The sequence below is a fragment of the Camelus ferus genome, chromosome 23 (genome assembly GCF_009834535.1).
Source record: "Camelus ferus isolate YT-003-E chromosome 23, BCGSAC_Cfer_1.0, whole genome shotgun sequence".
NCBI lineage: Eukaryota > Metazoa > Chordata > Mammalia > Artiodactyla > Camelidae > Camelus > Camelus ferus.
The window spans coordinates 15,641,706-15,663,363 of record NC_045718.1 but is presented as its reverse complement, the minus strand read 5'-3'; the positions used below and the strand labels follow the sequence as shown (position 1 = coordinate 15,663,363).

Sequence of the window (21,658 nt, the reverse complement as noted above, 5' to 3'; positions counted from 1 at the left end):
AGCTTAGCAGAGATGGTGCTATAATTGCTCTTCATTTATTAGTTTTATTACCTTCGATGAGCAAAACCCCATTTCCCCAAGAATGTCTAAAACTTTCACTTTCTCTCAGTTTTCTTCCTGTCTGGAAGCAGCATATAATAGTGAAAAGCAAGTGCAAGCATTTGAATCAGACCTGAGCTCTTCAAGTTCAGCACCTTATTAACTGTGTAACTTGGGGCAAGTTACTTAACCTGTTAAAGTCTTGGTTTCTTTATATGTAAAATGGGAGGGATACAAAATGCCACATATTGGGTGAGCCAATCTATTTGAAATGTCCAGTATAGGCATATTCATAAAGACAGAAAGTAGATTAATGATTGCCAGGGGACAGGGAGAGAGGGAAATGAGAAATAACTGCTAACGAGTATGGGGTTTCTTTCTGGTGAATAAAAATGTTCTGGAATTAGACAGTTGTCATGGTTGTACAACTTTGTGAATATACTAGAAACCGATAAATTATAAATTTCAAAAGGATGGATTTTATGATATGTGAATTATATCTAAATAAAGAAATAGAATGGGAGTGCTAATGTCTTCCTCACAAAGTTGTTGTGACATTTAGAGATAGTGTACATTAAAGCACTTAGCACAGGCACATGGTTAGTACTAAACATATGTGGCATCTGAGTGTGTTTGTATGGATGTACTTAGTAAACATTAGATTAGGAACTTGAAACATGAGGGTTGGGGGAAGAATGGGAGGAGCAGAAAGATGGAATGAGGGACAACAATTTGGGCTGAAGCCAGATTTAGGCCCGGGTCTCTATGCTCCTAGTCCAAGTCAGCTTCTGTGACTCCCCCCTTGTTCTTTTCTGACCTGGCCATGGGAGTGCAAATGCACCCTGCCATGGAGATGATTTGTTACAAGTGAGTCATAACTCAGGCTCCGTAGCTTGCCATGGAACCATAATTCACTTCAGTGGGGAGACTTTATCTGATTGAATGAGTATAATGTGACACTGTTTACTCCAACCTCTTATTTCAGTTTCCAGTCCCTGACATTTAGGGGATCGAGCCCCTCTTCGCCGCTCTTGCAACCCCAAGCTCCCTGGGAGGAATTTTGGGAAGAAATGGCCTTCCCAAATACAATGGCCTTTCTACCCTTTCCCCTTTCTAAGCTTCCTTTCCTAGGATAATCTCTTTCCCACGGCACAGGGCAGCCCACCAATAAAAAGGCTGGATAATTCTGCCTGACCTTAAAAGAAGACATTATTACCTTTAAGATTATTATCATTTGCAATATGATTAGTTTAGTCCTAAAAGCCATTACTGGTTTCAGTATGGTTAGTTCTTCAGCCTTGCAAGTAGTATTTAAAGAAAGCATGGAGAGTGGATGTAGCTCAGTAGTTTAGCACATGTTTAGCATGTACAAGGTCCTGGGTTCAGTCCCCAGTACCTCCGCTAAAATATATATACAAATTAATTTTAAAAATGAAGAAAACATGGATTTAAATAAAGATCCATTCTGGTCTTTAGGTTTTGTTTTGCTCTGTCTACTTTCCCAGTATCTCCATTTATTTCTCTAGGCTTCTCTTTCTCACTAGGTTAAGGGAACAAAGAATCTTACTGCAGTAAATGCACTTCTCAGAAACAATCTTTCTGAAGATAAAATCTCAAGAAATATTGCTGAAGTAAAGAGCAGTATGAATTTCACCTTATCCCTGTTCCTCAATTCCTGTAGGCTCTGGACATACAGATCATGCTTTTATTTTTAATTTGTGTGATTGTTATGTATATAGGGTGTCATCTTGCTTACTAACTCATGAACACTGTATCCCTTGCAATGCAAATGATAAACATTTGATAGATGACTGATTAGGCTGGAGCTGCATTCTATGCCAGTATCCCAAAGGATGATTTTCACGTCCCCAAGAATGAGTTGCGTGCAATACCAGAGCTTTACATGGTATGGGAAGAAAATCTTTAATATTATTCACTCAACAAATCTTTATTTGTGCCTTACTCTGTACTAGGTACAGGACACACAATGGGGAAGCACTGTCCAGCTCATTGATTTGTTAATTCTAAATCGATGTTATGAAGGAAAGAAGGATTAGTGTTTCATCATATCCCTCTGGAGGATTCTTCTACAAATTGATCACCTGCTTAACCATTAGTCTTTGAGGACACGGGGATAAGGCATATGAGAAGTTCTAAGATTAAATGGCATTGATAAAAACAGGAGTTGAGTTTCTTTACTATCTGGCAATACAGGAAAATTAGCCCCAACCTGTCTTGGATGGAGTGATTATCATTGTCTTGTTTGTGTGGTTCAAAAGCAGAGTGCGTTCACGAAGACCCCTTTCAGAGCATCTTTCATCTTCCTGTCTTTCTCAGAGGTTACTCACGGGGAAGCCGGTATGACGAGTATGAGGTATCTGAGAGGACGTGGGTTTTTTCCCTAACAGTTTTGAGACCTAAAGTGAATCTGCTCCTTACTTCTTGTAGGAAAATAGTTCACCTCTGGAGATGATAGGTTTTGCTTCCTACATGGTCCAGGGAATCTGAATGGTGTCGTTCATAACAAGAGTGTAGAGGGTGAGTCTGTATGAAAGATGCTGCTTTTTTTTCTTGATGCTCAGAGGCCTGCCTGGAGGCCCCTGTTAGATCTCTAGTCCGGGTATAGGCCACCCCATGCTTGAAAATTGATTCAGTTCTTTGTTAAATGGGGAGCCTGGTAAATTGGGGATCCTGGAACTTGACACTTGAACAGAGGAGAAGAGGTGTAGCAGTGGTTAAGACACGTGCCCCTTGCTTAAAGCTATAAATCAGCCTCTCTGAGAAAGTCTCCTCATATGTAATATTCCTCCCAAGTCCAAACCTAAATGCCCTGAAGGAAAGTTGGTCAGAGCATGGGGGACTCATCAGTGTCCCCTCTGGGCCTCTGATCAAAGTGCCCATCATGTGCAGTACCTTCCTCTGTCGCCTTTAGCAGGCAGTTTGAATGGTCTGGATGTATCCCCAGCTGGTGCCACGTGGCTGCAGGAGCCTTTTGACCCCAAGTCTTCGGAGTGGGCCTTTAAAGTGGCTTCCGCTCCCTGGGGCAGTGCTCTCCGGGCAGGAAGATGGGAAGCAGAACTTGAGGGTGGTTTTACTTTTCACTTGTCCAACTAATAATGCATCAAAACTAACCCAAAGAATAATGATATCTTATGTATTCATAAGAGCCTTTGATTATTAAAAAAAAAAACAACTCACACTTCTTTTTTAAAAATGCTTTTATCACTTTTATCACTCAGATGTAAAAAAGGTCTAACTTTAGCTTCATCAGATTAAGACTTTCGTGTGTTATTCATGCCAGGCAGACTTTGCCCTTTCTAGTCTATGTAAGTGGGAGAGAATTGCATTTCCCAGGGCTTTTTTGATCAAACCCAACTTTCCAGACCGAGGACCAAGGCAACTAGGTAATAAAGGTAATAAAAGCAACTAGGTGACAAGACTACTTTGAATAAAAGCTCTCTTTTTATTCAAATTAGAGGGACGGTGGCCAAGCCAATAGGGAGTGTACTTTTTAGGAATATTCTGTACAACATACTCTAGTTTTAACTTTTAATAGTAAGAGACATGTAGGTGCAAGAAGGAATGAGGAATGCGGGGGGAAACAGTGGGAGGAAAGTCATTCTTATTCTTTTGGCGAACAAGAACCCCGCTGGGGAAACCTAGCTCAGTCGCTCCTGAGTGAACCGTTGGCCTGCTCTGCTGGCTCTTGCTCCGCGGAGAGACAGGGAGGAGTTCTGTTGCAGCAACTTGGAAATGTGGTTTGTTGGTATGTGATAAAGAGGAGGCCTGTCCTGCAGAAGAGGTAGAGATGTGTTCCCGAGTGCTCAGTAATCCTTAGGGCACTGCAAGGCTGTGCGAGGTCAGGATTCTTCTGGTGGCTTCTTGTTCAGTGAACTGGATAGTGATAGGTAACCTCCATCAAAGTGTCCCATCCTGGAGCCGGTGTTTGTCTATACTGCTTAGTCTAAAGGATTGGAATCCTAAATCTGATCCTGAACTACTTACTTAGATTAGTGCCTTGGATTCCCCAGACTCTGAACTGGCATCAGTAAATCATCCCAGGGAGATTGAGAGAGAAGGTAGTGTGCAGGGCAGAAGTGGGGGCAGTGAAGACTTATTGTTAAAATTTCATTATTACTGTATTTGATACATTTTTTACCTGCTGGGGTTTTGTTGTTGTTGTTTTGAGGGGGAAGGTAATTTGGTTTATTTATGTATGTATGTATGTGTGTATTTATTTAAATGGAGGTACTGGGGATTGAACCCAGGACACCTCATGCTTGCTGAGCATGCGCTCTATCACTGAGCTATACCCTCCCCAACTGCTCCCCACCCCCAACCACTGGGTTTTTTACAAGTAAAATTCTCCCTCTTAATCTCTTTCCTCTGAGATCCAGACCTGGATACATTTTGCTAGTAATCCTTTTGGCTTATTTTCTAAAATTATTTTGAAATAATTTCTAATTTATGTAAATGTTGCCAGAACAGTACAAAGAGCTCTCATACCCGCTTCATGCAGGTTCCCGAGGTGTTAAGACTTTATTGCATTTGCCCCATCACCCGATCTCTCTCTCTCTTTCTGGTATAATATATATAGTCTATTCTTTTTCTGAGCCTTTTGAAAGCAAGCTCTAAATAGGTTGTCTTATTTCCTCTAAACACTCTAGTGCCCGTTTCCCCCAAAACAAGGACATGCTTCTACTTACCAGCCTGCAATTACCCCAAATCAGGAAATAAACCCTCCAGTCCACAGACCCCATTTAACTTTTGCCAACTGTCCCAATAATGTCTTTTTCTTTTTGATCCAGGATCTTATCCAGGAACACATGTTGCATTTAGTTGTCATGTCTCTTCTGGCTCCCTTAATGTGGACAGTCCCTTGGCCTTTCCCGTGGCATTTATATCTTTGACGGGTTTAAAGAGCAGGCTTTACATCCTGTTGGATGACCCTCAGCATGGATCTAGCTGTTTCCTTGGGACTAGACTCAGCCATGAGCTCTCAGCAGGACTAAGCACAGGAATGCCGTGGTGGGCATCGCATCAGGGGTACATGATGTCAGCCCACCCACCCTTGGAGATGTTAAGCTTCATCACTGGTCATGTTGGTGTCCTTTAGGTTTCTGTACCTTAACATCTCCAGTTTTCCTTTTGCAATTGATTAGTGTTTTGTGGAGAGGTGTTCTAAGATTTCACTGACTATCTTGTTCCTAAAGATGCCTCCCTCCACTAGGCCTAGCATCCACTGACCACAGGGGTGGCTTTTCTATCCACTATTCCTTAGTTGGTAATTGGGAAGGAAGAGCTTTCCTTTTCCTGTTGATTTATTATTTATGTATATCAGTGTGCACTCCTGATTTTTTTCAATGGATTATTTCTTATTATCATTTAAAATTTTTTTATGGTTAAATTATCAGTGAGTCCCCCTTTTGAGTGGGTTCCTTCATCCTTTTACCACATTGCCCCCATTGGATCATTCTTAATGGTTACTTGCTGTAAGATGCTGTCTTCCAAATGATGGAAACTAAGCCCTCAGTGAAGCATGGGGTTGGCTTTCTCTGAAGAACCGCTTCCATCTCTGCATCCCTTAAATTACAGCTTCAGCTGCCAGCTGCCTTTCTGTTCCCTCTGCAGCATGACCAGCCTCAGGGGCAGTTTCTCCCAGAAGGGCAACTTGTCAGCAGGCTGCTGAGTGTGGTCTCTTCATTTCACAGGTCTCCCAGGTGCACAAGCCTTGGGGGTGGAGTCAGAGGTTATGTCATCTTCCCAGGTGCCAGTACAATCTATTTCTTAGGAACTATTCAAGATCTGAACATGACCACCAGGTAGGATAACTTTAGTGACATTTCTGCCAGCTTGACTTTCAGCTTCCAATAAGACCTTTGGCTGCTTGAGTACATTTCAATCTCTGATCTCCAAAAACCATCCCATTCAACCAAAATACTTTGGATTGCTTGGTCCTGAAGATTCTGAAACCCAGACTACCTAAGCATATGTTTTCCTTAAATGGGGATGCTTCCTTTGTAAATTCAGACTCCTTTGAATTTAGCTGAAGGTCATAGAGCCTGTTTGGAAATGATAAATAAATGTTTCTTGGCACAATTATTTGTCTCACAGCTTCTGGGGTTTTTGTAGGTCAATACTTTGAAGCTTGTAGTAGAATTGATTGTAGTAGAAAGACTGTAATGTTCATTTCTCAACTTAGGATTTGTCCCCCTTTTCTCCACTCTTGGCACGTAGAGTTAGTAAGAAATAAAACATCACTGCATCCCTGTGGAAGTGCATATCTCTGTCACTGATTACTTTAGTGAATTATAAAATCCTTTGTATTTCAGTCACTTCAGAGAGGACTTCAAGTTCAATATTAAAGGTGAAATAAAAAATTTTACCGAAGGAGGGAAGTCCTTGGGTACCAGGAACAAGTATTGCAGTAGTAACTGTTGAGACCTGAGTCGATTCTGAAGCCCTGTCCACCTTATGAGTTGCAATAACATGATAAGGCAGAGCTAGAATTCCATTTCACCTACTCCCCCTAGTGCCTTCCCCACCTTGGCCGTGGACTACACCTTACCCTGGCCTTCACTCATATTATTGATTGGGATGAAAAACAGGCAACAAGGAGAATGTGTCGATGTATATCCATTACTCCAAACATAATTTTAATGAAGTATCTATCCTGATGGGTCACTAGAGACATCAAAAGGTCATTAGCATTCCTTCCCACCAGTTCTCCCTTTGTAGAATAGGCCCAACCTCAAACCCAAAGGGGCATTCAGATTGACTGATGGGAGGAACATTAAAAATTTCTCTGAAAAGCCCCTACTGTTTCTTTTAGAAAAGAGACCCTAGAGATCTTAGGTAGAATAACAACATTTTTTTAAAGTGTTCATTAGCTAGTGGTAATATTGTGAGTTTTTTCCCCCAGCCTTTATTCCTTATGGTTTTGTGCAGTTTTCATAGGGACTCTGTCAGCCTGCTTTTTTTTAAGTTGAGGTCTTATAATTACTAAGTTGTGCTTGGCCCCAGATTAGGGGGAAATGTGGTAGGGGATGTGGAGGAGGAAAATTTTCTCCTCTGTCCTCTTAGGGTCTCCATCTGGGCCTAAGTTTTCAGCTGACCTAAGACAGATTAACAGGAGAAAAGCATAAACATTTTCTTAAATTTTACATGTACATGGGAGTCCTCACAAGAGAATGAAGACCCAAAGAAACAGAGTTGAATGTTTATATACTGAACTGGACAAAGAGAAGTAAATTATGAAAACGAGACAAGACACAGGGGCTTGGAGTTCATGGTGGAAAAGTAACTGGGAAGATACCAGTTAGTTTAACAAGGCTTATTTGTACGGATTTTTTTGGCCTGGACTTTTAGTCTCTGGTGATAAGAATGTTGCTTTCCTTCTGTTATAGGGAGGGCATCTTCTCAATGGGAGTTTATCTCTTACTTTCAGGAAGAAAAAGGGGAGGTCAGAGTGCCCTTCTTATACCTGCTGTGTGTCTAGTGCCTTTAGCTCAAAATAATCCTTATGCCCAAGTGGCATTTTGGGGATGGCGTATTCTGCCACCCTGCAGGAACATTGTCTACCAGTAAGTATTCACCTGGCCCCCTGACACCTAAGAACAGCTCCTGCACTGCCCTGTGTTCTACCTTTTAACTGCTTAGATAAATGGAGAAACATGGGTCCTTTTTAATTTTGTTTTGCTTTTTAAGCTACTGCTTCCTTATCTATAAATGGGGATAATAATAGTTCATGCCTGGTAGAATTGTGAGCATTAAAAGAGATGAGGCAAATAAAGTGATAAATACTTTAAATAGTGATGAAGTCAGTAAATATTATTGTGGGGGACGAAAAATAGTTTGCCCTCTACCCTCTTAGGTTCTTTCTTGGCTGAGACACCCCTGTTTAAAAAGACAGATTAATGGGGGAAAAGCAAACAGAATTTGAATAACATGTATACCTACTGTACACATGGAAGACATCCAGGAGAAATGGAGTAACTCTGAAATGGCCCAAGCCACTACCTTAAACACCATCTCCAGCTAAAGACAAACAGTGTTGGGCTGGGGAGGGGGCAGTTAGTTATGGGCAGTTACCAGGAAAAGCATGGTAAACAGGGCTAAGGTTGTTAGGCAGTTTATAGTGGCTGCCATCTGTGTTGATAAGAGTGTCTAGAGATTGTAGAGTCCTCTTTTTCTTGGTACTGGAGGGAGACACCCTCACAAATGGAGATTTTTCCTTTTGAATATAAATATCTCTCACAAAAGTGTAACTTCTCAGTTTTCAGAGCTTCACCTGGGTCTGCTGTTTCTTAAAAAATAACCCACTCAAAACAATCACTGTGTCAAAAAGACATATTTGGAGGTGGTATACTTTATTCCCCTTCCTTTTCTAAAACAGATAAACACAATGGGTTGCTGCTTTAGCTGCTCTTCTGGCAGTTTGAAACCTTTGTCTAGAAGTAACCCTAATCAAGATCATCTGTATTTAAGAACCATGAAGGGAAAAAAAGTCTCAGCTTATGCTTAAGACGATTTGACTTTTCCTGCAGCCAGAGTTGGCAGGGTTAATGTGCTCCAGCTGAGGGCCATGCTGTTACCTTCTGGCCGCCCCATATGCAGCTGCTGTTGTATTAATTACAAAAGAAATCCTATTAACTCGAAAGTCCTTTAACTGTCAGTGACGCAGCTGCTCTAGCTCTGAAACAGGTTTTCTTCCTGCCTCCTACCGACAGTCTAGAGTTTTTAATCTCTTCCTTAGAGAACCTGCTAAAACAGCGCGGTAGGTCCTCGGAGTCCCTGGCTAGTTCAGTCAGCTTTTTGATCTGCAGCTATAGTCCTCCTGGGAGAGCTTGCATAATTAAATTCACATATAATTTTAAAATAAAAACAACCAGACCAACTGTCCATCCCCCCTCAATTACTTTCCTTTCAACAGTTAAAACCTGAAGGAATCCTGGAATTTTAGAACTGGAAGGGATGTGAAAGATGATCTAATCCAACTGCCTTAGTTCACAGATGAGAAATCCAAGGCTAGAAAAAAGCTAGTAGATTGCCAAAGTCACAGAGCCAGTCATGGTGAAGCCCGGGATGGGATCGGCTGCCCTCCTCTCTCGCACTCTGCCCGCTTCCTCGCTGCGTTCTTCTCTCACCCAACCATTTGTCGAGAAGAACAAGGAGTGAACCCATCTCATTTCAACTTCATTTCTCTCCATGCCCTTGTTCAAATCTTGTAGTCACATTGAAGAGCAACGACAAAGCTAAAGATTAGTGGGAGCAGCAAAGGGCTTGGATAACAATATACTGAAAAACAGATGGCTACATCCACATTGAAGACCTTTTCTCAGGCTGGTGGGTTGCACGCAGGACCCTAGCAGAGTGCATCAATTTTGGAAACAGAAATTAGGACTTATCTCTGCGTCAGCCCCCTCTCCCATTGCGCTAGCCTCCAGTTGCTTGACTCTAGCCGGTTTATTTGGAGTGACTGTTTTTGTCACTCCAGAGATGGGGGTGTGATAATTAGGCTCAGATGAATAATGGGGTGTGTCTGCTGTGGTTTTGGCTGATGCAGCATGGTTTACTGGCTTTCCTATATTGACCCTGTGTCTCAGAGATGTTGCGATCTCTCCCACTGGTCCTGAAAAATGGTTAGTTGGTTTTCATCCTCTATTACCTAATCTCCTAACAGCAGCAGTAGCAAAGCTCATTTAGGCTTATTGTTTTTTTTTTTTTTCCTGTACCAGCTTTTGTTATAGGAGTTATGAAGGTTGTGAGTATGAACTTACACTTAGACACCCATCTGAGCTCTGAGGAGGAATCAGAAAAGAGGAAGATAGGAAGTGTAGATTAGAGTGAATCTAGCCAGACTTCTCACTGCTCAGGCTGAGGCTGTGGCTGGTGAATTCTGCAAGGAGAATGGGGAGGTCCTATTCTGTTGTCCACCTCTACTCTCCACGTGGAGATGAAGGAGCTGTTTAGGAATGACAGTTGCTCCTAAGCTGTTCATCATGGCACTGGACTTTTCTGTACTTAGTACTTAGTACAACCGCTTAGGGCTTTCTGTAGACAGTTTCTCACAGTCGGTGGATTCTTACACAAAGCAAACAGCCACTTAACATAAAGCACTCACTACGTGTTAGTCATTCTGTTGGGTGTTGAGGATACAGAGAGAAATATGATAGTTCTTCCTGCTTTTGGTAATTATAAATATGACTAGAAGAGACTGTGTAGGGGAGCAAAATTTGCCACCCTCAAAGTGTCCCTTTGGTATGAAGATTGTTTTAGGCTGGTTGTTTTAAAGAAACAAAAGGCTCAGGGAGAGCTTTTACCTTCTCCATCTTAACTGCCCAGAAGAATTTAGATAGGGGGTCTATCCTAGGAAGAGGGCAATCACCAGAACTAGCTCCAGTGTCACATAAACGAGGTGTGGTAGACAGGGGAGGAGCCTAGCAAGGCCTGTTTGATCAGAGTCCTCTCTGTGTCCCCTTTGTTTCTGGATGGCCCAGCAAACATTTGTTTACCAAACATTTACTCTTTTCATTCTTCCTGTGAATTGACTTCCTTTCTTTTGAGGACCCAGCCCCCTACTCCTGTCTCCTTAGTCCAGGATGATATATGTACCTCATTTTACCTGACTGTCTTTGGACTGTCTCATGTTCGCATCCCCCGTGTGTACGTAATTAAATTTTCTTTTCTTCTGTTAATCTGTCTCATGTCAATTTAATTCTTAGACCCAGCCAGAAGAAACTAAAAGGGTAGAGGAAGATTGTTTTGCCTCCCCGACAACTGTGATAAATGTGGTTTAGTTGTGAACACAGTATGAGGGGACTCTGGACTAGCCCATTGCTACTTGCACAAGCAATTGGCTATGTCCCTTTGCTTTTAGGTTGTAGGTCAAAAGTTAGACCAGTGGTCTGGTGTCTTGCTCTTGTGCTTAGTAAATACCTTGCACAGAACTGTGCACTCAGTTAACACTTTGCTTTTTCATCTCTTTCCAGGAGAATAGATTTCCTTGTTTCAGTGTCTGGTGTTGCTGACATCCATGCACAGGCTGGTGATGTACTTCTAGGCAGACTTGGAAGGAGGGGCTTACTGAAATGCGTGGAGGGGTCTGGGTGAAAGCCAACTTCTTTAAACCTTTTGCTGGTACCATTTGTGGAAGAGACGGGGGTTGGAGGATTTGAAATAGTTTGTGGCAGGATAGGTACAATCTGAAGCAGAACAAACTCTTAAATGTACCAGGCCTCTCTTGCTTCAGTTACATGAACAAGATAAACAGCTTATGAATGGTTTAATGCAGCTCATGATTAAGTGAATAAAGCAAATACTTTTTCAGTTGGTGCCGCCCCAAATTTCAATTAAGATGGACGCAGTTGGCTCAGAGACTGGCCTTCTTACAGCCTAAGAACCGCGTGTCTGTGCCTTTCTGAACAAACACACGGTTGCCTGAATCTTAGACACAGGCAAGCACTGGCACTGAACAAGTCAGGGAATGATTGGGTTCAGAATCTGAAAGCTCTAGCCAACTAATTTCCGGTTCCTTTTCCTAAACAGAGGTTCTCATACTTTAAGAAGCCTGTGTTTTCTCATGAGTACTGTTTGATCCGTTTGTGGAAGCTCGCAATTCAGATGAGTGCGGTGCCCTGAAAGGGTGTTTCTGAGATGGATCACATTTCTTCCTAGATTTGCCCGTATCTTATCCTAACAAGTTTCTTCCCCCTGTCTTACTTGGGGTCTTGTCTTCCACAAACTGAAAGAACGTGATTTGATTAGGAGATACTGATCTTAATTGAGCATCCAGTGTTTTGAGAAAACAGATGACTTGGCAGCTGGGATGCTGTCACCAGCTATCAGTGAGATGAACCAGAAAAGATTCTAGAGCTTATGCACCCTTGAATAACATTTTATTTCGATATATGTAGATTTAAAGATTAGCTCATATAGTTAGTTACAAAATATGTCATAAATGAGGGAAATAAGCTAAAACTGCATGTGGTAGAGACATTTAAAAGGGCCTCCATGTGTTCAAGTAGTAGGTCTTGGGTCATGAGGAAGGTTTTCGTTTTGACGTATCCAGTCCTTGGACTTTTCTGGCTTTGTCAATGTCATGATCTTGGATTGTGTCCTTGTAAACACCTTAGGCTGTCCCTCCACTGGGTGAAAAAGGAGAGGGGAGGGTAGATCAAGTCACTGCCACCTTTCTGGATAGAAACAGCTGTTCTGGGGATAAGCCAGAGAGGGGGATTCCTGTTTGATATTTGAGGAGATGTGTTCTGATTGGAATGTTTTTCTGACATCTCCTTTAACCAAGAGCTTCCTAGAAAAGGAATTCCTAGGAACCTAATATCCTAGTGGGATCTCTGTGTGGGTCTCTCTCTACCCCTCCTCACTCTTCTCTCTGCCCCCCTTTCTCCTCCTCCACCCTCCCCTTCCCCAACCAGGCCAGCTGAGCTGCATTTCCTTCCCACCCAAGGAAGAGAAGCACCTCCAGCAGATGGTGGACTGCCTCCCCTGCATCTTGATCCTCGGCCAGGACTGTAAGGTCAAGTGCCAGCTGCTGAACCTGCTGCTGGGGGCACAGGTACTTCCCACCACCAAGCTGGGCAGTGAGGAGAACTGTAAGCTTCGGCGCCTCCGCTTCACCCACGGGACTCAGACTCGGGTCAGCCTGGCGCTCCCCGGCCAGTATGAACTCGTGCACACGCTGGTTGCTCACCGGGGCAACTGGGAGACCATCCCTGAGGAGGACCTGGAGGTCCAAGAGGACAGTGAGGATGCCGCCCATGTTTTAGCGGAACTGGAGGTGACGATGCACCATGCTCTCTTACAGGTACCAGTCTCACGCTTACACAGTGGCACACATACATTCCAGCTTTCCTTGTACTGGAGCTTTCTCAGAAGGGAATTTGGCAATATGTACTCTGGACTCTGAGCGTCAGGAGTCAACGGAACATAACCTAGGAAGTTGAAAACCAGACAAGGCTGTAGCAGTGCCCATCCCTGCCTCTGCTCCCACGCTGCGAGGCCCTGGGCAATTTGCTTGTCTCCTTGCCTCCTTATCTCCTTTTTGAAAATTGAAGGAATGTGATAGTTGCACCTTGGCATGCTTTTACAGAATGATTATGATCAGGGTTAGAAATCCTTTTTTCATTTCTTAGCAGGAAGCTGTTGCTAGAATTGTCTCTTAGCCATTCCTTTCTAATAGGACCAATAAGATGATTAACGTTCTTGTCAGGGTTGAGAACAAATGAAGAATTTTGAATTTTTCCTTAGACCTGCTGTTGTTGACTAATTTGGACAGATCACGTCTCCTACTTTTTAAGGGATGTCAGAATGTGAGGACAGGTCTGGCTCAACATAAGGAGATATGGAGATCCCGTCATGTGAAAAATATCTTTGCTTCTCTCTTGAATTAAACTCCCAAGGAGGACACAGGGTCTCGTGACATCTCCTGAAAGATCATGTTGTCAATCTGTTGTTCAAATCTCCACTTCGGAAGGACTTGTCTGTTGTGCAGGGCTTCCTTTGCTACTGTATAGCTCGGGCTGGGCTATTTCATTAGGCCCAGGGGAGATCGGCAGAGATGTGACTGTGTGAGGGTCCAGCTGGTAGGAACAAAAGAATGCAGACCTGCTCAGAACAGAGAGTCCACCGCCTTGGTCAGCTGTGCCAGGAAGGTAGGGCTAGTTTGGCGGGACTAGGAGAATGGTTTCTTCTTCTCCCCACCTGCCCCTGTTCTAGAAGGCTTGATCTCTCAGTCAGTGAATGAGTCCTTTGGTTGTGGCCACAGCCTGTGATACTGTAGAAGTAGAAACTGTCATCTCATTTCCTTCCAAAGTCCAGATTTCTTTTATCCCAGTAAATGCTAGATGGGGCTGTGCAAACAAGCCAGCGTTTTCTCTCAGCTCAGTTTCAGTGTTGGCTTTTTTCTGTTTTCAGACTGAGAGCTCACACTTCTTAGCTCCAGGACGCTGTGAGAGCCCCCGCGTAACTGACAGTGGCTCTGACAGTGGTCCTTGTTTATTGACTGAGGCTGCTCTGTTGACCCACAAACTTCCTCACAGTTCATAAGTATTTGATCCATACACAGTATCTCTAGAGTATTCAGCCCTGGTCTAGTCCTTTCAGTTTCCAATAACTTAGTGGTTTTCAAATTTTTTTAGATTTTAATTCACTCTAAGAAATAATGTATCAGGACCCTGTACTTAACATACGTGTATACGTTTGGAATAAAGGTTCATGAAACAATACTTTTACTTCTTGCAAAACACACTATTTCTTTCTCTATTCTACTTGACATCCTTTTTTTTTTGTATTTTGTATTTTTTTAATTGAAGTATAGTTGATTGACAATGTGTGTTAGTTTCAGGTGTACAGCAAAGTGATTTGGTTATACATATATATAAACTTATTCTTTTTCAAATTCTTTTCTGTTATAGGTTATTACAAGATACTGTATATAGTTCCCTGTGCTATGTAGTAGGCCTTTGTTGATTACCTATTTTATATACAATAGTGTGCATATGTTAATCCCAAACTCCTAATTTATCCCTCCCCTCCTTTCCCCTTTGGTAACCATACATTTGTTTTCTATGTCTGTGGGTCTATTTCTATTTTGTAAATAAGTTCATTTGTATCATTTTTTTAGATTCCACGTAAAACCACTATCAGATGATATTTATCCTTCTCTGTCTGTTTGACTTAGAGTGATAATTTCTAGGTCCATCCATGTTGCTGCAAATGGCATTATTTCATTCCTTTTTTATGGCTGAGTAATATTCCATCGTGTGTGTGTGTGTGTGTGTGTGTGTGTGTGTGTGTGTGTGTGTGTGTTTATATCGTCTTTATCCAGTCATCTGTCGATGGACATTTAGGTTGCTTCCTTGTCTTGGCTGTTGTAAAAAGTGCTGCTAAGAACACTGGGGTGCATGTATCTTTTCAAATTAGAGTTTTCATCTTTTCCAGATATATGCCCTGGAGTGGGATTGCTGGATCATATGATAACTCTATTTTGAGTTTTTTAAGAAACCTCTATACTGTTCTCCATAGTAGCTGCACCAGTTTACATTCCCACCAACAGTGTTGGAGGGTTCCCTTTTCTCCACACCCTCTAAGCATTTGTTATTTGTAGACTTTTTGATGATGGCCATTCTGACCAGTGTGAGGTGATACCTCATTATAGTTTTAATTTGCACTTCTCTAATAGTTAGCAATGCTGAGCATCTTTTCATGTGCCTGTTGGCCATCTGTATGTCTTCTTTGGAGAAATGTCTATTTAGATCTTTTGCCCATTTTTTGATTGGATTTTCTTTTTGATATTGCACTGTGACTTCATTTAAAAAAAAATAATGGTAGCAACCCACTAGATTGATGATCTGACCTGATACATTGTGACCTACAGCCTAGAAGACACTGTTAAATAGCTGAGATGACTACTATTGGTTGGGTGGTGATCTTTCCTGTTCTTGCTTTTTAAAAACAGTCTCGGAATGTGAACAAAGCCATTTGCAGGACAGGCAAACTGATTGATCTCTCTGTGTCTCTTCATTTTATTGGTTTTAATTATTTTTTAATTATCATTATTAGTGGGGGAGGTCATTAGGTCTATTTATTTATTAGTAGTTTTTGGTTTTCTTTTTTTTTTAATGGAAGTACTGGAAATTGAACCCAGAACCTTGTGCATGCTGACCATTAATGATTTGAATTTGGTTTCAATTTGTAATTCTCACTTACTTTTGTCCCATGGATTGAGGAGATAAAAGAAAGTCACGGAAAAAAGAGAGCCATTCCCCAAGTGCATCCCTGCGCACCTACCTTACTGCTGAGAGTTCCCTGTGCTGCTCCTGATAGATGTAGTAAGCACTCAAAATGGTAACGGTTAAGGAGGCTACTTGGCTGGGAAGTTGAGATACTAAATCAGCTTTCTCTCTCTCTTTTTTTTTTTAATTTTATTTTATTGAGTTATAGTCAGTTTACAATGTTGTGTCAATTTCCAGTGTAGAGCACAATTTTTCAGTTATACGTGGACATACATATATTCATTGTCACATATTTTTTCTCTGTGAGCTACCATAAAATCTTGAATATAATTCCCTGTGCTACACAGTATAAACTTGTTTATCTATTCTATATATGCCTGTCAGTATCTACAAATTTCGAACTCTCACTCTGTCCCTTCCCACCCTCCTCCCCACTGGCAACCACAAGTTTGTATTCTATGTCTGTGAGTCTGTTTCTGTTTTCTATTTATGTTCATTTGTCTTTTTCTTTTCTTTTTTTTTTAGATTCCACGTATAAGCGATCTCATCTGTAAATCAGCTTTCTCCTTACACAGTTGAAATATATATTCTCTTTCTTGAGAAATAATCTTTTCTTTTTGGGGGGAATCCTCTAGCTTCTCGTGTTCTGTTTCATGTGGTTTGTGAGGCTTCCTTAGCCAGTGTTTCTCTGGATCTACCTTCTACTCCAATGGTTTTGATGTGGAAACAGCAACGGACCCCAGCAGTTCTAAGTCTAGAAGCCACTGATGTTGAGCCTCAGAGGGGCCTTGGCAGCCTTTGTGGAGCTCAGGCCCTGCTCTGTCGCCATAGTCAGGCTCCTGTCTCCATTAAACACATCACAGATGCTCAGCTTACTGCTGGGAGCATTTCCTAGCTACTCTGAAGATTTTTCGTGCCAGTGCGAAAGATTTTTTTTTTTAGCTCTAGTTATATTTAGGACCAGTGAGTTAGCTCTATACAGACCTTCCATTTGGTTTGTAAAGTGGGTGGTACAGAAAGGAAACCAAGACTGAATTAGGGGAAATGAGGTGTTCATTTGTAACTGTCAAATTATTAAAGCAGAATTTCCTCCTACACTCTTATACAATGGTCATTCTTCTAATATGTTACTTTGAAGTCCTCATAAATTAGCCATTTTCAGTTTGTTCCAGAAAAGGCCAACTCACATGGACCCACGGTGCTTGGTACTCCCAGCTTTTTAGTTCTCAGTCCCCTGAGATTCTCAGTTCATAATTCAGCAATAGAGAACACTGTCAAGCCATTAGTTTCTGCACCCTCATTTAGTGTTAAAACATTGTCATTTTCCAATTGGCGAAACATTTCACCATTCACCATCTTCTCTAGTTCTGTCTCCATGCCCATACTTCCTCTTCCACAACTTCATCCCCTTTCTGATACATACACGACCTCCTTTTCTTTTTTTCCCTTTTTCAGGTCCAGTGGAACACAGTTGTCTGCCTTAGAGTTGCCTCAATCTGATGTGTGTGGTGCATATGTGAATGAGTGTGTATGTTTTTTTCCTATGAACACCTATAAGAAAAGGAATAAAAAGAAGCAGAGAAGGTTATATTTCCTCAGCTTGGGGTGGGATTCCTGCAGCCTCACAGTGGCGTTTCATTTTCTTTGGTAGTTACATAGCTCTCTGTAGCTCTGAGTTTTCTGCTTTTATCAATAGCCTGTTTATCCCCCACCTCTCCCCCACAGGTGTTTTCCAGCTCTTTGGACAAACGGACATGTCACCTGGCTGCCAGACTGCCACACACTGTCATGGTTACTGGCTCATGGTGATGTCTGGCAGGGTATATTTCAGAGAATTAAGGTAGACTAATGTTTCCAGGCAAGGTCTAGTGACTTTGCAAATAAACTTAGTTTTTACTATTTTTAGCTTTAACCAGTTGTGTGTAGTAAAAACTTCTCTTAATAACCCTTATTCAGTAGCCATCAATGGAAATAATCTATTTTTAATTTCACATGGACATTGATATTATTAATTTCTCAGCAGTTAATATTTTTACAATCCAAAATCATTATAAAATATCTTACTATAAATGACACATGTATGCAAATTTTTAACCCCCAAATTAACTAAACATTGTTTGTCGGTAGAAAACTAGCTTCTCTCAATTTTTGTCTAGTTTTTGGTATTAATTTGGCACCTTATGAGACTAAACATGTTATGTATTGTTTACTTTTAGTTAGATACCATGTCTTCTCTTGAACGTATCTACATTGAAAGCTAGTAGTTGATGGGTAAAAGAAAGAAAGCAGCATGGGTGATGGTCCTCAGGGTAAGAAGATACTTTTGGGAGGAGAGGGTATGTGGAATTAGGTCAAGATGGCCATGCCAAGGGAAGAGAAACAAAGTTGGGGTAATATGTATAGAACAGAGAAATAAAGAATGATATTCTAGAATTACAATTAAAATAAACCATGATTTTATAGGGCAAAAAGAAAGGGGAACTAAAGTGATATGTTAAAAAAAGGGTATGGGAAGTTCAGGCAAATGCAGTCATCCTTTGCTCTTTGCCTTCAGCACCTCTCTTGCCTTTCTTCTAACACACTAACATACACAATGAATTACAACCAATACGTTCCTCTTTTTCCAGGAAACATGGTAATATGTATGATAGGCTAATTTACCTAATTAAGGATGTGTGTAGTTTAGCGGCAAGATTCTTTTTAAAATCTCTGAGTTCACTGTGATAGTCTTGATACCTCCTAAAAAGAACAGCTGGAAGTTCACAGCTACTGATACACTTTTGGCCTTTCAAGTTTAGCTCTTTGGAAGAAAATCTGGCAGACACCATGGTCTTAATCTTCCTCTTTGGTCCTCTCCCTTTTTTAGAATCCTGTCTACCTTGTTCCTGAACCAAATGCATCTCTCTGTTTTGTTTGTGTTTCCCTATGGGTGGAGGATGGTGGTGGTAAGGAATTTCCCCTGATTCAGAGACTCAGAGGTTGAAAGTACTGTCAACAGGCAGAAACTCTGTTATTGGGGTGATAATATTTTCTTCTTGACTTCTTTTGCCAAATTGTTTCACAGCAGAGCAGGGCTTTTACTTGTAGCCAATATACAGTTTTTAACAAAGAACAGTTGGAGTGTTAGTATCCCTGAAATCATCTTTTCCATCCTTTATTCTTCGTTCAGAACTTACCTAGCACCAGCCCAGGCAGTTCCTGACACAGTAGAGCTTCGGTTACTGTTTAAACTCAGTCTTTATAGTCAAGTAGGCCTGGATTTATATCCTGATTTGGTCACTTAACTGTGTGACTCTGGTGCTTGGTTCCCCCATTTGTAAAATGGGAGGAATAATCTGTATCTTTTAGGACAGGTGTTAGGCTTAGATGAGAGATTATGTGTAAAGCATCTAGCACAGTATCTGGCACTTAGTAAGTCTTCTTTTGGATGAATTAATCAGTGTCCTTGAGAAGAGAATTTCCTGCTCTCTCAGTCACTCATCCCTTCCCTGACAGTCGTCCATGGTGGAACTTCTTCCTTTTGTCAAACTTCAGTCCTTCTGGTTCCAGCTTACTTACAGCTATCATTCTGTTCTAGTTAGAGGCAGAGTTCTTTTTTTTTTTTTTTAATTGAAGTACAGTCAATTATAGTGTGTCAATTTCTGGTGTACGCACAATGTCCCAGTCATGCATATACATACATATATTTGTTTTCATATTTTTTTCATTAAAAGTTGTTACAAGTAATTGAACATAGTTCCCTGTGCTATACAGAAGGAACTTTTAAAAACTCTATTTTTATATATAGTGGCTGACATTTATAAATCTCAGACTCCTAAGTTTATCCCTTCCCACTCCCTTTCCTCAGTAACCATAAGTTTGTTTACTATGTCTGAGGCAGAGTTCTTCATAATTATTACGAAGTGCTTTTGTAATAAAATGAAAGAAAAGAGAGATGTTATAAAAAGGTAAATAAAACAGAAGTTGAAGTTATAAAGTTAAAAGGCAAAGTTTCCCCTCTCCCTTTCTCTTCTCCATTCTACTGTTTTGTCTCTCCTGATGAATCTAGTAAGTGGTAAGAAAATAAAACTTCACATTCCTACTTTTATTTACATCTGTGGGTACCTGGAAGTTTGAATATCCATAAGGTAGAATGCATAGAGGCTACTCAGTATATTCTTGTCAACTTATCTGTTATCCGATTCATCACAGTTTGGAATCAGATAGATCTGATCCTTAAGGGCTTCATGCTCACAAGTTGAGATGCAGAGCTAAAGCCTTTGCTTTGGGGTGTTTGAAATTATAAACTTGTGTCTTTTAGCTTTATGGTCTCATGCTGTCTGTGGCTAGTTGAGAGCTTTGACTGAGATCGTGCTTTTTCCCCGAGTCTTGCTCTGGCCTCTGAGTTAGCCACTCCCTACTTTTACTCGGTAGGAAGATGAGCTTGTAATCCATTCTGTGCTGTCTGCTGGGATAGAGCTCTGGGTTGGCCCAGCCTCTTCAGGCCTCTTGTAGCCTAGAAACCAGTTCAGTTGTGGCTCCTCCTTGGGGAGTGTTTGTATCGAGTCAAGGATTTTCTGCAATGTGACAAGAATAGAGAGGTCTTTTCCTTAATATGTAATTGACACTTAAGGTGATTGTGAGTTCAGGGGAGGAGGGCAGAGCTCAGTGGCAGAGCGCATGCTTAGCGTACACAAGGTCCTGGGTTCAACCCCTAGTACCTCCTCTAAAAATAAATAAGCCTAATCCCCCCCCAAATAAATTTTTTTAATTAAAAAATAAAAATAAGATTGACGGTGAGTTTAGGAAACTACATAAAAATGAGGAAGAATCAACCCTGTCTAAAAACAAACAGAAAAACCTCCAATTGCCTGTGAGAATGGGCACGGGAGGAGAACTGACAGTGACAACAGGCAGAATGCGGAGGTGGGGATGGAGTCTGTGTCAGTTGCTGAGCAAAGGCAGGACTCAGTATAGTTATGCACTTCTTTTCTGTGTGTTGCATTGAGGCTGCCGAACTCCAGAGAAAACAAAGCTGTTTGTGACCTGCCTGAGTCCGTGACTGTCTTCTGTTTGAACCATCAGTAAGCTAATCATCCTTAGCTGTCACCGAGGTTTGGTAATGTGCCATGAGCCACTGAATACGGAGTCCTCGCCTATGAGAGCTGATATTCTTAAGAAGTGGTCAGGTTTCTTCAGTGATTGAGTGATTTCTTCTTGGCATTTAAGATAGTATCACTTTACATCAAAAACAAAACGAAAGAGGTAAATTCTGGTGTTTGCAGGGTAGCAGTCTCTTTCTTCTGGATTCTCTTAATCTTACCAAGAAAATTGATGGGAACTTAACAACATCCTTAGATTCCATAGATTTGTGCAGAATGCTTTCTACCAGCAGAATGTCTTTAGGAATTTGCTGTGACTCAAAATGGGAATCATGGCACACTCTCCTGATGCCCTGAGATTCTGTTTCCTTAATTCAGTTAGGAGCAAAATGCTTACTCACTGCTTGGAGTAGAGGCAAACAGCAATTCCAGATAAATGTGTGGGAAATGGGCTAAAAAATAGAAAAATTTACATATGATGATCAAAAATGGTTTTGAGCAAGTAGTAAAGACATTGTTTATTCACCCATGACTTGCACATTTATTTATTGGATGCTCACTGAGTGCCAGACACTGCTCTAGGCACCAGGAGGGAACGCAGCCTTCCATGAGACAGTCCGAGGTCAGTCTCCCCTCTCAGGTGGCTGTAACAGGGCCCAGAAAAGGGCTCATCCTCTCTGTGCTAATCTATTTTTTTTCACTCCCTGTCTCCAGGAGACAGTGCTGGCTTCCCTTTTTGTTTATAACCCGTCAGGCATGAGTCATCCCTTCACCGTAAGTACTGCA

At 41.4% G+C, this 21,658-nt stretch overlaps 1 protein-coding gene across 4 annotated transcripts in view; it reads left to right on the top strand.

Annotated features, from left to right (window-relative positions):
* DSTYK (dual serine/threonine and tyrosine protein kinase) overlaps positions 1-21,658 on the top strand; it is a 47,884-nt gene that overhangs the window by 4,550 nt on the left and 21,676 nt on the right. For 3 of the 4 annotated variants that reach the window (XR_004314771.1, XM_014557250.2, XM_014557252.2), the window contains exon 2: positions 12,474-12,862. Coding sequence is in view for 3 of the 4 variants with exons in the window: in XM_014557250.2 (XP_014412736.2) it covers positions 12,474-12,862 (389 nt within the window). In the remaining variant the exon portion in view is untranslated. Of the gene's footprint in view, positions 1-5,750; positions 5,862-12,473; positions 12,863-21,658 lie in introns of all 4 variants that reach the window. The other variant, XM_032467012.1, reaches the window with a different exon arrangement.